The sequence below is a fragment of the Eutrema salsugineum genome, unplaced genomic scaffold (genome assembly GCF_000478725.1).
Source record: "Eutrema salsugineum unplaced genomic scaffold, Eutsalg1_0 scaffold_14, whole genome shotgun sequence".
NCBI lineage: Eukaryota > Viridiplantae > Streptophyta > Magnoliopsida > Brassicales > Brassicaceae > Eutrema > Eutrema salsugineum.
Window position 1 is genome coordinate 5,771,534 of NW_006256877.1, and position 16,260 is coordinate 5,787,793.

Genomic DNA, 16,260 nt, shown 5'->3' on the forward strand with positions numbered 1-16,260 from the left:
TTCCTTGACAATTCCACCCAATGATATTCATATTAGGGAGAAGTTTCTGATTTCTAATTTAAAACTTAGATGTGTAATTTGGGTTATATGTGTTTAACTAATAAGATCCATAAAGGCCCAGCGGCCTACATTAAATCTTGGGCTTAGCCCAGAATTGAATTAGGCCCGCTAATTTGCTGGCCCAGAAGACAGATACAATTAGGTCAAAAAAAGTAATTTTTCCCTGGCCGCCGATGAAGCTTCTCCGCCGCCACAGCCGTCAAGACCGTCGATATCTTCTGAAAGTTGGTGACTTTTGGAGATCCGGCATTTTAGAAACTATCTGGAGCCTTGCCGTCGGATAAGCACCACAAAATTCTTTGGCTTGAAGACACCAATGGAGGTAATAGACATGGATCTCAAAGCCTTCCACGAAAAAAAAAAAATTAGAAGATATGCAGCAGATAGAGGTCTTAGCACAAGGCTAGATACAGAGAAAACTCGCTTTTAGCGGAAGGAGATTCAGTTCCTCAGAGATCGTGGCTTGGTCCTGAGATGAGCATCGCCGGTGAAACCATGAGAAAGAGTACAGATCTTAGAGGGGGAACGAAGAGACCAGGTCCAGGGTTGCGCCGGTGAGACCATGAGAACGAGCAAGCTCAAAAGGAGCAAGAGTTGTGCTGTTCAGATCTGTAAGAAATCAGGTCCAGGTCTTCAAAGGAAGGAGGAGCAGCACCGATAACTTTAAGCAAATCTTAAAACTCTCAACAGTAGAGAATGGAGACAGCTGTCTTCGTCTTCAACAAATAGAAGCACCGTAATCTTCAGCCACACTAGAGAGGAACACCAAAGAGATTCAAAGTCAAGAATATGGGGCAAAAAAGAGATGATCTGAGATCCCCTGAGTCTACATTGGGAAAAGGGCCAGAGAGACAAAGCGTATGCTTCTCACATGACCTCTTTTTACTTCCTATAATATGATATCTTTCTTCTCTTTTTTTGTGTGTGTGTGTGGTCGTGACTAGTGATGATGGGAGGGGCATTTGTTGTTTTTTGTTTTCGGGGTTCTTTCGAATTTCCAATGGATGTTTTGAGATTTTATAATTTTCTTTTCGTCTCTTTTTCTTTCTGGTTTTAATCAATTAAAACTAAATATAAAGGAGTAAGACTTAACCGGTGGGGTTTAAGATGTAAGAGACATATTTACTTCATTGGATGAGGAAAAAAAAAAAAATTACTTCATTGGATATAATTCGTTGCTAAATTGCGACTATTTAGTGAAATCTTCACTAATGTGCGTGGAATTAGCGAGCATACCAGTGATTTGGTCACCTTTAAATAATTGGCAAAAAATTTGCAACGATTCTTGACAAATTCGTTGCAAAATTCAAGTTTTATACTATTTTCAAATACCCCTGTATGTTTTACAGGTATTCATTTTATAATTCTTAGGTTTTGTAATGTATTTGCAATGTTTCTTCTCTTATGTCTCACAAAATCATCGCAAAAATTTATAATTTTTAAATTGATATATGTGAATATGAATCGAGTTGTGAATGCACATCCTAAAAAGTGGTTTTGAACATCAAGATATGACAACAATTCTTAGTTTCTAATTTTCAATCTTAACTACACTAAATAAATAAATAAAACACTTACATGGGCGTTGTCACATATAATATAGGTTACATAACTTAAGTTTTATAAACTTGCAAGAGTGATTTTAGTATATAACCATGGTTGACTAAAAAATTAAGTGTGTGGAAAAGTTGATTTAAAAATTAGTAAAATAGGAAAAGAGAAATTTATCCAAAAAACCCATTTTCCAATTTAAATAATTACAAAGAATACCATTGGTTTAGAACCTGATTTTAAATTAGTGACACTGTATATCATTTAATCAATGGTACTATTCATCTGATTAGAAAACAACTATTCATTATCAAAAGCGTATTGTTAACATGCTAACAACTACTATATTAATATGTTAACAATAATTACACGTTATATACTATTAGTTAACATACTTATTATGATAATAATTTTCTTACATGTTATATATGTTAACATAATAATAATATCTGATATTCATAATGTGCTAATAATATATCCGAAAATTATAACGTGATAACAAGAATATCTGAATAACGTGATAACAAGAATATCTGATACTTATAACATGCTAATCTATAGTAAATCTGAATATTATTTGTGTTAACTTTGTAATGATAGCTTTGTTAAGATAATATTTATGTTAACTTTCAATTTAAACAGTATATTTACAAATAATAATTGCAAAGTTAACATGATAACATTGTTAAAGGCATTAGCAACACATGGAGATGAATGTGCTAAAGAGATTCGTGAAAAGATGAGACTTGACTTTTTTGTGTTTTGTTGATTGTTCCAAGCTTAAAGTTTGTAATGGCTCATCTGGTGGTATCCATTTTCGTTTGTTAGAGAGAAAAAATTTAGAAAGAAAGAGAATCATAGATATAAAGAAAGAGATTTTGAGTAAATTCCTGTCTTAAACAGAAGATGTCACCTAATTTTGACATTATCCATAGTCATTTAGTGGTAATACTCAACTTACAAACCCTGAAGGCCTAAACCATAAAGATGAAAAAACAAATTTTTTACTAAAGATATTGAGAAACATCATCTATAGATTGTATCCACATTAGTTTTATCAAACATAACAATACACTGTAGATTGACTCGATGAAAAGTTGATCTGTAGTTTTTTAAGGTAAAAAGTTAATTTGTAAACCCAATCCATGTGTCAGATCTTTTTTTTTTTTGCAGAAAACTTTATAAATTATACTTTTTGCATATGCGCGGATCTTGTTTTAACTTATATTTTAAATAATATATTTTTTGAATTTGTATTGAATTTTATGTTTATAATCAATGTTTTGTGTTTAAAATATTATATTTTCTTTGTTTTTTTCTTGATGATACATTATTTGTAATCTCTTTTATACATAGTTGTGCTAAATAGTATATTTTTCCTTACAAAATAATAAGGAATTAAAAAACCTACTATTTTAATTTTTGTATAAAAACGTAATGGTTCATTTAAAAATATATGTTGAATATCAGAGACAAATATTTATTTGTTATTTGATTCTCATATTTTTTTATTCTTGTAAATCTTACTAATATAATATTTGTTAACTTTCTCAATTTGCCATTTTGAATTTTTTGGTTATATATTATTAATTCCAACTTTTTTTAATTTTTAAAAAGCATGTATGATACTTTTATGTGGACGCCCTTCTTTTTACTATTATTTTTAATAACTTTTTAATCATTTATTTAATATTTTTGTGTTTTATATTTTTATTAGTTGGAGTTTAATATAAGATTATTTTAAAATTTTAACTTATTAAGTTTCATTATTTTTTCACTTGTATTAAAATTTAATTATATTTTTAGTTTGAAAATGAAGTTTAAATCATTTGAAAAAAGAAAATAAAATGGTGCATTTAAAAAATTTTTGTATTATATAATATTTATAGGTTTTGTATATTTAAAATCAATTTGAATTCATTGTAATATAAATAAATATATTAATATTTATTTATGTTCTTTAATGTATTTGCTTTAAATTTAATTAATTAATTATTTATTTATATTTTAAATTGACAGATGTCATTCTCTCCACTACTGATGTGTCACTCAGCTGGAGAGAGTTGATTGTCTTTTATATATAAGATACTTTTGGCACTAAAACTATAAACAATAATTTGCCCTATAATATTAATTTCGTAATTTGACGCCAAGTTTTGATTACAAAATGATATTCAATGACTTTTGCGCCAAAAATGATTGATTGTACAAGTTTACACCAAAATGATATTACCAATACTTTTTGTAAGAAAATAGATGGCTTACCGATGTGGGTTTACCATATGTGATAGCTGAAGGTATTTTTTTTTTATCTTTTTAATGTGAAACATAATCATAATTGGCAAACAAATAAAAATGAAACCCTTTGACTAAAATCATTTTCCAACCAAATAAAACTATATATAAAATGGAATATCTATTATGTGTTGGATATTCGATACGGTCGGTTTAGGATAAGATAAGCAGAGATTTAGGAGATTTGATTTGGTATTTAGATTTGATTTAATAGTTAAGATTTCAGTTAGTTATTATTTTCTTGTTTTTCAAGTTTATCATTTAGTTGTAAGGCTTCCTATATAAGCCAATGCTTTCGCAGCTTAATAAGATGAGATATTCAGTTTACTCTCTCATTTCTAAAGCACTAAACCTATCAACCATTTCGAGAGATGACGGAAGCTGCAAGTTTCACTGCACCTGCTGTACCGAAGTTTGATGGATACTACGACCATTGGAGCTTGGTCATGGAGAACCTTCTCCGTTCCAAGGAGTACTGGACGGTCATTGAGTCTGGCTTTGAAGATCTAAGAAGGCTTGAGGCGCCCACTCCGGCGCAACAAAAGGAGCTTGATGACACAAAACTCAAAGATCTCAAAGCCAAGAACTACCTGTTCCAATCAATCGACAAAACCTCTCTCAAGACGATCACTCAGAAGGAGACGGCAAAGCAGTTGTGGGATTCCATGAAGGTTAAGCATCAAGGGAGTGCTAGGGTGAAGCGAGCTCAACTTCAAAGGCTGAGAAAAACCTTTGAAACTCTGGAGATGAAAGCTGGAGAAGCGGTGGCTGGATACTTCTCTCGAGTCATGGAGATAACCAATGACATGAGGAACTGTGGTGAGATCATTGACGACATCAAGATTGTGGAGAAGATTCTTCGGAGTCTGCAGACAACTTTAACTTTGTGGTCTGTTCGATCGAGGAATCTAAGGACATCGACAAGCTCACCGTTGATGAACTGCAAGCGTTGCTGCAGATACATGAGAGTAAAGTGAGGGAGAAAAGATGCGAGGAGCAAGTACTGCAAGTTGAGAACGAGCCAAGGAATGCTCGAGGAAGAGGAAGATGGAACTTCCAAAGAGGAAGAAGTGAAAACAGAGGACGCGGAAGAGGCAGATCGTTTGTGAACAGATTGGCCATTACCTGTTTCAGATGTGGAAAACAAGGTCATTACCAGTTTGAGTGCACAAGCGTGGAGAAGGATGTTAACTACGCAGAGCTTAATGAAGAAGAGGAATTGTTGTTAATGGCCCATGTGGACATAAACAATGATGAGAGAGATAGAATATGGTTTCTGGATTCTGGATGTTCAAATCACATGACAGGAGAGAAGTCGTGGTTTGTTGAGTTAGACGAAGGTTTCAAGCATTCTGTTCGCCTGGGAAATGGCTCGAGTCTGGTGGTTCAAGGAAAAGGGAAAATCAGAATCGAAGTGGAAGGGATCGTACAGGTGGTGAGTGACGTGTATTATGTTCCAAAGCTCACAAATAATTTGTTGAGCATTGGACAGCTGCAAGAAAAACAGCTGACGATCATAATCAAGAATGGAGTGTGTAAGATTTTTCACTTGCAACGAGGACTGATTGTGGAGACACAGATGACCAGAAACCGTATGTTTTTGGTCCATGCTAAGAAGAAGCCGGCCCCAGGAAGCTGTTTCAGAATGGAGGATGAAGACTTGGGAGACCTTTGGCATCGAAGATTTGGACATCTAAACAATAAGTCCATTCAATTCATGCAGAAGAAGGAGTTAGTGAAAGGGATACCCAACATTGTCAACGAACCAAAGGTGTGTACCGTATGTAATGTGGGGAAACAACAACGGAGCAGGTTTCCAAAGAAGAGCAAATGGAGAGCAAATAGAGAAGCTGGAGTTGATCCACACGGATCTATGTGGTCCAATCACTCCAGTCTCCAACAGTGGTAAATGCTATCTGATGGTGTTAGTTGATGATTTCTCTCGGAAAACTTGGATCTACTTCCTTGCAGAGAAAGCAGAGGCTTTCAAGACTTTCAAAGCTTACAAGAGTCTCGTTGAGAAAGAAGCAAAGACCGTGATCAGAGGGCTGCGCACAGACAGGGGAGGAGAATTCACTTCTGATGAATTCAACAAGTTCTGCAGAGATCAAGGCATAAAGAGGCAACTAACTGCGGCATATACCCCTCAGCAAAACGGGGTGGCGGAGAGGAGAAATCGCACGATCATGAATATGGTCCGCTGTTTGTTGTCGGAGAAGAAAATGCCAAGATCTCTGTGACCAGACGCATCCAGATGGACAGCTCATATTCTGAATCGGAGTCTCACTAAGGCCATCAAAGACAAAGTTCCTGAGGAAAGATGGACAGGGATCAAACCGAAGGTGGATTACTTCAGAATTTTTGGATCAGTGGCGCATGTACACATCCCTGTGCAGAAGAGAATAAAGCTCGATGATCGCAGTCACAAGTGCATTTTTCTCGGAGTCAGTGAAGAATCCAAGGCTTATCGCCTATATGATCCAGCAACAAAGAGAATCATCGTGAGTAGGGATGTGATATTCGAAGAAGATGCGAAGTGGGACTGGAAACTGAACATTCCTGAGGAGAGTGAGCTTTCTTGGGGAGATGATGGAATTTCAGATGGCGAAAAAACTGATGAAGAAGCAGAGGGTGGAAGAGAAGAAGATGACAATGTTGTAGCAGAACCTGTGGAGACTGTTCCGATGGTAGGAAACCAGCAAGAGAAAAGTGGAACGTCAAGAAGGCAGAGACAGCAACCCACTTGGATGCAAGACTTTGTTAGTGGTGAGGAAATAAGCGAAGAGGAAGAAGAATTGATGAATCTGGCCTTATTTATTTCTGGTGATGATCCGGTGGACTTTTACGAGGCTGAGAAAGAAGTAAAATGGAGGAAAGCTATGGAGTTAGAGATCCAGTCCATTGAGAAAAACAACACATGGGAGTTGGTTGATCTACCGGCTCATGCGAAGAAGATTGGTGTCAAATGGGTTAACAAAACGAAGTTGAATGAGGAAGGGAAAGTAGAGAAGTGCAAGGCTTGACTGGTGGTAAAAGGTTATGCTCAAACTGCAGGAGTTGATTACACAGAGGTATTCGCACCAGTTGATCGTTGGGACACGATAAGGAGTCTTCTAGCCGTTGCAGCTCAACGAGGTTGGAGCGTCTATCAACTCGATGTCAAAAGTGCATTCTTGTATGGGGAACTGAAGGAAGAAGTCTATGTTGCTCAGCCGGAAGGATTTATCAGAGCAGGGGAGGAAGATAAAGTGTATCGCTTGAGAAAGGCTCTCTATGGTTTAAAACAGGCACCACGAGCCTGGTTTAGTCGCATTGAGAGCTATTTTGTGAAAGAAGGCTTCCAGAAGAGTAGCTATGATCACAAGCTGTTTTACAAGAAAACAGACAACAAGACGCTGGTGGTAAGTCTTTACGTGGATGACTTGATTTTCACAGGCAATGATGAATTCCTATGTGCAGAATTCAAGTCATCTATGCAGAGGGAGTTCAAAATGACTGACATGGGTAAGATGAAGTTCTTTCTTGGCGTAGAAGTTCACCAAAGCAGCAGGGGGATACACATTTGTCAGAAGAAGTATGCGAGGGAGGTTTTGGAGCGTTTCAACATGTGGAGCTGCAACTCGGTTAAAAATCCTATTGTACCTGGTGCAATCATCACAAAGAAAGGAAGTGGGGAAGTTGATGCAACACTTTACAAGCAACTTGTTGGGTGTTTGATGTACCTCACGATAACGAGGCCTGATCTGATGTTTGTGGTGTGCTTGGCAGCTCGTTTCATGGCAGATCCTAAAGAAGAGCATATGTTGATTGCTAAACGAGTACTCAAGTATTTAAAGGGAACATTACTTTGGAGTTTTCTCTGAGAGATCACCAATCTTGAAGCTGATAGGTTACACAGACAGTGACTATGCTCGTGATGTAGACGACAGAAAGAGCACCTCTGGATACATGTTCTTACTGAATGGAGCAGCCGTTTGTTGGAGTTCGAGAAAGCAGGATATTGTTACTCTTTCATCTACAAAAGCAGAGTATGTTGCAGCGACTTCTGCGGCATGTCACAGTGTTTGGTTAACGGGTATGTTGCAGGAATTGGAGGTTTTGAATGAAGTCTGCAGTGACATCTTGTGTGATAACAGCTCGACGATCAAGCTGTCAAAGAATCCGGTTATGCATCGAAGAACAAAACACATTGATGTCAGGTACCATTACTTGCGTAACTTGGTGATTGAAGGGGTTCTGAAGCTGTCTTTCTGCGGAACTAATGATCAGGTAGCCGACATCATGACAAAGCCGATCAAGCTTGATCAGTAGGAGAAGCTGAGGAAGTGTCTTGGAGTTCGGAAAATGGAGGATTAAACTGATGCAGACATGCTTCAGTTTAAGGGGAGGAATTTGTTGGATATTCGATAGGGTCGGTTTAGGATAAGATAAGCAGAGATTTAGGAGATTTGATTTGGTATTTAGATTTGATTTAGTAGTTAAGGTTTCAGTTAGTTATTATTTTCTTGTTTCTCAAGTTTATCATTTAGTTGTAAGGCTTCTTATATAAGCCAATGCTTTCACAGCTTAATAAGATGAGATATTCAGTTTACTCTCTCATTTATAATATTATGGCAAACTCATTACATATTACATTCATTACATACTATGGAAGATTTATTAAACTCTTTGAATATGTTTATATGTACATTCTATATAAATGCACATGCATAAAGCAAACAAAATCCATTCTCAACAAGTATTAGAATATTCCAAAGAAGAAAGGTAAACTAGATTATTAAAAGTTTATAACTATGTTGATTTTCATAGGAAATCTTGGATGTTTTCTGTTGAAGATGATTAGAGATGTTCCTCTCATACCAAATTTTTTTATATTTGTTTTAAATGTGATTTTGGAATACATTTTTTGATAAATTTGTTGTCGTCAGATCCAAGGATATATTCCAAGAAAAAGGTATTGTATCCTCTAGAAAATAAATAATGGCAGCAAAAATGTCTTCATCTCTTTTACTACCTTTGTTGATGGCGTTAGCTCTCATCACCATGCCCATGATATCAGGTAACACATTTTGTTTGTTCAAATGCTAAATGTTCTTAAGATTAATCTAAAATTATCTAAAAATTTTCGAGGTTCTTTGTTCAGTAGAGTCAAAATCACTCGACAAAAGTGTGTTGATATTAGCATTTAACACATTAAAAAAATTGTTTTTCTATAAATAAATTGGCATTATTTACTATTTAGACCTAAATTTTGATGATGAATTTTTTTTTTTGAACAAAATAGGACAAGACCCAGGACGATGTACCGAGGGATGTAAAAGCACAGAAGAATGCACAAAATTATGTATATCCAAGGGGATTTCCGGAGGGAGTTGTCTACGATACGCACATTTAAGACCTCACCCATATGTTGGCGATTATTGTTGCTGCAATTACGCTGATTCTCCTATCTCCAGTACCATATAAATTACTAAATAATCGCTCATTTTATATGTATTTCTCAGTTATGAAAATAAAAAATATATATTTAAATATAAAAAATAATATTATCTCGTCCAAGCCGTATTATGGTCTAATTGTTTATAAAAATCTGATGTACACAATAAAAACCACAAGAGAGTATCAAACGTAAAATTTAACAAATTAGACATCCCAAAATATAAGAGTTTCCAAGAAGCACAACGTCACACCACTCAACCTTTTCCTAAGCACGATTTGAGCGTCTAATTAACGTCTAGTAATATTTTAAACAAAGGGTTTGGATAAATCAAGTGCCCTATCTAATATAAACTTGAATAACAACATACATCGCAACTATCACTAATTAATTACGTGGATGGTCCAGAGAGAACCAAAACTCTCATTTTGATAAAAACAAAATAAAAGAGATAAGTTGCATACAAGAGCAGATAACTACTTAGATATTTCACTAGCCTGAAGAAAATTTCCAATTTATTTCGTTGGCAAGATTCACTTTTCGAAATATCCTAATCATTGCAGAACATAAATTCGTCTCTTTCTTCTCATTTTTTTTTATCAACTTTTGTTAAAAGAATTCTTTCAGTTTTTGTTGTTTTTTTTGGTGCTTTTGTTCTTCCTCAAGCCAATGGCCGATGGATTGCTGTCGATATTCCTCCTTGTTTTTTATTTGTTCATCTCAGGTACATCCATTTCCGTTTTTTCCGGAAAAGTCTTTTCTGGTGTGATGAATCTTAAGCTTAATTGTTTATCGTTTTGTTTTTTAAATGACAGGAGTAACTTCGAGAAACATTACCATAGAGAACAAATGCAATTACACTGTCTGGCCGGGAATCCGGTCCACCAAGGGTTCGCTCTCCACCACCGGCTTCGCCCTCAAGAAAGGAGAGGCGCGTGTAATCTACGCGCCGTCGTCCTCGTGGACAGGTAGTATCTGGGGTAGGTCATTCTGCTCCACCAACACAACCGGTGGTTTCTCATGCGCCACCGGAGACTGCGGCTCCGGAAAAATCGAGTGTTCAAAAGCTGGAACGCCTCCTGCGACTCTAGCCGAGTTTTCCCTCGCCAGTTTCGATGGAAAAGACTTCTACGACATAACAGTCGTCGACGGTTACAACCTCCCAATGCTGGTTGTCCCACAGGGTGACGACACGTGCAGCAGTGTCGGATGCATTGTCGATTTGAACATGACGTGTCCACGCGAGCTAAAGGTGACAAGTAACACAAGCAGCATGATGAATTGATGATGCAGCCAATCGCATGCATGAACGCGTGTCAGAAGTTGAAACTGCCGGAGTATTGCTGTACCGGCGCTTATTCTTCACCGGACCAATGCAAGCCGACACTATATACGCAGAACTTCAAGAATGCGTGCCCACGCGCTTATAGCTATGTTTTCGATGATTCTAGCAGCACCTTCACTTGCCAAAATAGCCCAAACTATGTCATCACCTTTTGCCCGGCGACGACTATTCTCAACACCACCAAGTAAACATCCCAACTCTCTCTTCTATTTCGTCAAAGCGCGTTTTAGTAGAATAGATCACACGGCTTTAATTGTGACCATTCATTCTACAAATACCGTTGAAACTGAAATACTTTTGCTTTATCTAGTCATTTAATATTATTTTCAACAGTGACGTTAGGTATGTAGGGTATAGTGATGATACTGAAATGCACAAGCATTAACTTTGTTATCTTTATTTTTGACGGTTTTATTTCGAAAATTCGAGTTTAAGGCTTGGTTTTGTTAGAATGATATATAGCTACTATATATTAGAGCAGTGTGATAAATTTGAATGTACACTTAACAAAATATTATATTAATCAACAAGTTTTTTTGGTCCACACGGTTATGTGGCCGGTTAGTTTATCTTGAGCCTCCTTTGATATATTTTTAAATAGTTTTCCTTAGAAAAAAATTGAAAAATACTTATAAAATTAACCTACATTAAAATAAATTGGATTCCTAAACTGATCTGTGCGTAGAAGGTTTAGGTCCTAAACTGAGCTCGAACTTCTCTTTAGCACTCAGAGATGTTTAAATACGTACTAGGAGATGGATATTTTACATCTTTATTGTAATCTGATATATATGCATTTTGCTATGTTTACAAACAGTAGTTCAGTGGCTGAGTCTCCATTTCCAGCTCAAACAAAAAATGGAACTCTTGAACCTCCCTCAGAGTCTCAACCAACAAGGGAAGTTACTAAAGAAGGAAAAAGTAAGGTTACATTGTTTTGTTTTTTTGAATACCAAAGTGTATTGTGTATTCATTATTTTGATTAAATAAGAACTCTTCTTTGAAACATTTTGCAGAAAAATCTTCATGGAAGTTAAAACTCATACTCGGTAACATATCTCTCAACCCATGTGACAATTTTTCATATTTACCAGACCTGAGTTTCAAGATTTTGTTCTTTTATTTCAGGAAGCTCAGCATCTTTAGCTGTGATGATCATAATTATGGTGGTGCTATTAGTGAGAGCAAAGAATGCAAGAAAGAGTGATAGGAATGGCGAAAACATTGAAGCGGTTGTAATGTTGAAACGATATAGTTACGCAAGGGTCAAGAAGATGACAAACTCATTTGCGCATGTTCTCGGGAAAGGAGGATTTGGAACTGTCTACAAAGGGAAGTTACCGGATAAAGGCCAAGATGTTGCAGTAAAGATCTTGAAGGAGTCAACAGGGAATGGAGAAGAGTTCATTAACGAGGTAGCTAGCATGAGTAGAACATCTCATGTTAATATTGTTTCTTTGCTTGGATTCTGTTATGAAGGAAACAAAAGAGCTATAATCTACGAGTTCATGCCAAATGGATCCCTCGACAAGTTTCTTTCCGAGAATATGTCAACACAGATGGATTGGGAAAGGTTATTTGACATTGCAGTGGGTGTTTCTCGTGGCCTAGAGTATTTGCATAATCGCTGTGTATCAAGGATTGTGCATTTCGATATAAAGCCGCAAAACATACTCATGGACATAGATCTTTGCCCCAAGATTTCAGATTTCGGTCTTGCTAAGCTCTGTAAAAATAAAGAAAGCATCATATCAATGCTAGACGCGAGAGGAACGGCTGGATACATTGCTCCTGAAGTGTTTTCTCCAAATTTTGGAGGAGTTTCTCATAAGTCAGATGTGTATAGTTATGGAATGGTAGTTCTTGAGATGATTGGAGCAAGGAATAGAGAGAAGTTTGAAAATTCTCAGAGACATGAACTCCTAAACTAGGACCAAAGATCGTGCATCAATCCACAACTTAGTCTAGAAAATTCTCACCAATACACAAGAGATACTAGTCCACTTTTTCCGTCATGCAAAACTTAAACAATCTAAATCTTGATTCCAGTCAACTAGCTCTCTACATTCATTAAGTTCAATAGTGAGTTCTCATTAAAGACATCATCCAGGGTAGACGGCGTTTGACATTAAAGGTCTGTTTAAGTGGTGGAGTTAAAGTGTTTCGGGTTACCTGATGAATCTGGAGAATGCAAGATAATATGCAAAACCGCAAGAGAGATAAGGACCTGTTGATGACCGCAATTTTCAGTCACTTCTTCTTGCCAAATGTTGTTGCATAATCCTTCCTCCTTTGTTGTGAACAGCTATTCCCCCAGACTTGGATTCTTTCCGGGAATCAGAAAATGATCTCCAAAACTCCATAAAATCAAACTCCAGTTGCCTTGGGACTTAAAATTCGACCTCTCTAGACTCTCTAAGGCTTTTATTTCCTTTCTTTTCTTATTTTCGGATTTTTTTTTTTTGGAAAGGAAATGTCTTTTAAAGAGAGAGAGACTAGAGGACGAGATTGTACCAAAATTTGAGATTTTTATAAGGCAAACTGAGCTTCCTCTTGTGTTGAATCCTTCCGGGAACTTTTCCGGCAAATCGCAGGTCTCTGTCCTTGGTGACTGAAAACTGCGTCGTTCTTCTTTCTCTCCAACGTTTTTGCACTTATCTGCATATAAGACAATAGAAAACAAGAGTGCATGTGGTTTGAAAGAGGATTGGTTAAGGTGGGGAACTAGCTAAAGATGAACTAGCCATTCAGGATCAACAGAGAGTGGTAAAAAGGGTAAGGAGTCCTGAATGTATGATTCGTTTCCCTGGTCTAATGCTTCAATGAGGGAATTAAGTCCAAATTAAGTCCAAATAAAACAGAGCTAGTATGTTCCTTCATCTAAATCGAAATCATTCAAATTCCTCTAGGGTACTTCGTTTCAAATGTGCTTAGCTTAGTCTAGTCCTAAATCATGAATGAGCATGTCACTAGGAACAATCTAAAAGCACACAGTCAACTATCATTGATTCATGTTCACCATTCCCTTTAAAATGTATTTTGTTTTGAAAACCGATTTTAAAAAACTTTAAGGAAAATGCAAAAAGTGTAGATAATGCAAGACTCATGAGAGAAAAGTGGTTAGAAAGGGATGAAATCCTCCCCCAGACTTAAATCACACTGTCCTCAGTGTGAAACAAGTCGAGATTGGATGAGAAAAATGCATAGATAATCGAATTGGTAAGGCCAAAGAGAACTTACCTGGATCCGGGATGCTGGTGGTGATGAACCGGATTCATTCGAAGAGGTTTGGGAAGGTGATAGGTGGTGATGAAGGTGGTGGAGGGTGATGAATGAGGTGGAGTGGGGATTGGTGAGGTGAAATGAGGTGAAGTGGGTGGTTTGGGGTCGGGTTTGATCTCAACAACCATTGGTTAGGAGCCACGCGACCGCGGAAAACCGGTGCTCGGCCGCAGTCAGAAAGACGCGGCCGCGGTCGATCATGCGTTTCCCGCGGTCAGAGCATCTGCGACCGCGGGGGCTTATATCGCAGCCTGTTCCTGCTTCTCCTTGGTTCCTGCTGGGCCGAGCAGTCAGGGACCATCCTTTTTTTTGGTTTTTTTGGGTTTTTTGATTTTTTTTTTGGTTTTTTTTTTGTTTTATAAGAAACACCTGAAACTAAGAAAAAGAAAAAGATCAATAGAAAAAGAAAGAAAAATCCTAAAGAAAACAATACCTAAATGGGTTGCCTCCCATTAAGCGCTTCTGTTTTAAGTCGTTTAGCTCGACTTTTGGTGTTGGACGTGGCTTAGTCCAATGAAGAAGACCTTGTCCTGAGACAAGTCTTTTTCGACATCTCCTTGCTTTGCCTAGCAGGTTCTTCGTCACTCCAAAGCTCTTCTTCAAATTCTTCTGTTGCAGAATGTTTTCCTGCTTTGCTGTTGTATGAGACAGCTTCTGTGAAGACATCTTTGTCGATATTAGCAAACGAAATCCTCCGGTTTGGCCAGTCCATTATAGCTCCAGAAGTTGCTAGAAAAGACCATCCGAGAATCACTGGATATGTTCCGTCTCTCGTTTCGACAATGTAGAAGTCGATAGGCACGATACAATCTCCTATTCTCAAAGGAATTTCATGAGCTATTCCTTGAGGCGTTGCATTGGAATCATCAGCTAGACTAATCTTTGCTCTAGTCCTGCGCAGGTGTTTAATACCAAGTCTCAAAGCAATTTCCTTGGACATCATGTTGAGACAAGCTCCAGAATCACAAAGCACGTTTTTAAACATTTCTCCTCTAATAGAACAAGAGATAAGGAACTGACCTACACCTTCGATTTTGTGAAGTGTTCGAACAGGTTTACCTCTTCTGGCATGATTGAACAAGTCTTCTATCTCAGGGATTGATTCCTTGCTCTCACAGAAGTAATGGCCTATCATGAAGTCCTTGCAAGCTCTAGCAAAGGTGATTCCTTCAGGCAAATTTCGGACTACATCATTGAATTCATCGAGCTTTTCCTTGTTGATTTTGTTGGTGTAGTGGCTGCAGTCTTCAGGCTTTTGAGGTGAATCGCATAGACAGCTGCTTCTGGTGTTGTCATGTATCGAGCTCACATAAAGTATCTATGGATATCCTCTTTAGACTCCTTGCAGTACCTGAAAAAAACTTGCAAACAACCAAGCTTCCAGATTTCATCAAAGCTTAGGTGAGCAGGGAATGACCGGACCATGTTGTTGAACTCTATGAGCTTCTCTCTACTGATGTTGTTGGTGATCCATTGAATTTCTCCTGAACTGTCTTCTGAGGAATATCCTGCGTTTGGATCTTCTACAAACAACCCATACTCTTCATCTTCAGATTATTGTTCTTCATACTCATCTTCACAAGACAAAGCCATGTTGCAGGGCATTGACTTGTCCTTGTCTTCAGATCTTTGGGTGCTGATGGAGCAAACCAGTTGTTGATGGAGTGGTTTGGTCATCCCAGGATGTGTATCAGTCGCACAGCTGCTTGTATGAGCTGAACGGGACTGTTTTGGAACGTTTTTCCGGTTGGCCTTGACTGCAGGGGACGTGACCGCGGGAAAACGCCCATGGGCCGCGGGTAGACCAAGCACGACCGTGGGAGGAGGCATCTTGGCCGCGGTCGGAAGCGACGCGACCGCGGGAAAGTGTCTCTGAGTTGATTTGCTGCTGTTGCTTGCTCCTTTGCTTCCTAGATGATCTCCTGGGTCTTCTAGCTCGATGTACTTCCTCTCTGGAATTGAGTCTTTAGTTTTGGTTGCTGGAATCTGCTCTCCAAGTCCTTGTATGATCTCCTCAACCTTTTTTCCAACTTCATCAAGAGCATAGACTACTTTGTCCATCGTTGAGTCAAGCTCTTCGGTTTTGTCAATGACTTTGTAAACCTTCTCTGAAACTTCGACTGTGAAGTCATAGGACTCGTTCTTAGCTTCGTTGAGGGCTTTGTCCACATCATCGAGTTTGAAATCCAGGTCCATGACTTTGTTTTTGCTGTTGCGAAGCTCATAGGTGTGCTTTGCTTGCTCTTCCTCCATGCTGCCGAACCTGTTAGCGATCATAACTGTGTCCTTG

General features: G+C 37.7%; 1 protein-coding gene across 1 annotated transcript; it reads left to right on the forward strand.

Annotated features, from left to right (window-relative positions):
• Positions 1 to 9,844: 9,844 nt before the first annotated feature.
• LOC18022843 (protein SUPPRESSOR OF NPR1-1 CONSTITUTIVE 4) lies at positions 9,845 to 12,686 on the forward strand. The gene is given in 6 exon segments (XM_024158594.1): positions 9,845 to 10,067; positions 10,159 to 10,602; positions 10,605 to 10,872; positions 11,506 to 11,609; positions 11,705 to 11,737; positions 11,817 to 12,686. Coding segments are annotated over 6 exon segments (1,707 nt in total). The 5' UTR covers positions 9,845 to 10,012; the 3' UTR covers positions 12,620 to 12,686.
• The last annotated feature ends 3,574 nt before the right edge of the window (positions 12,687 to 16,260 follow it).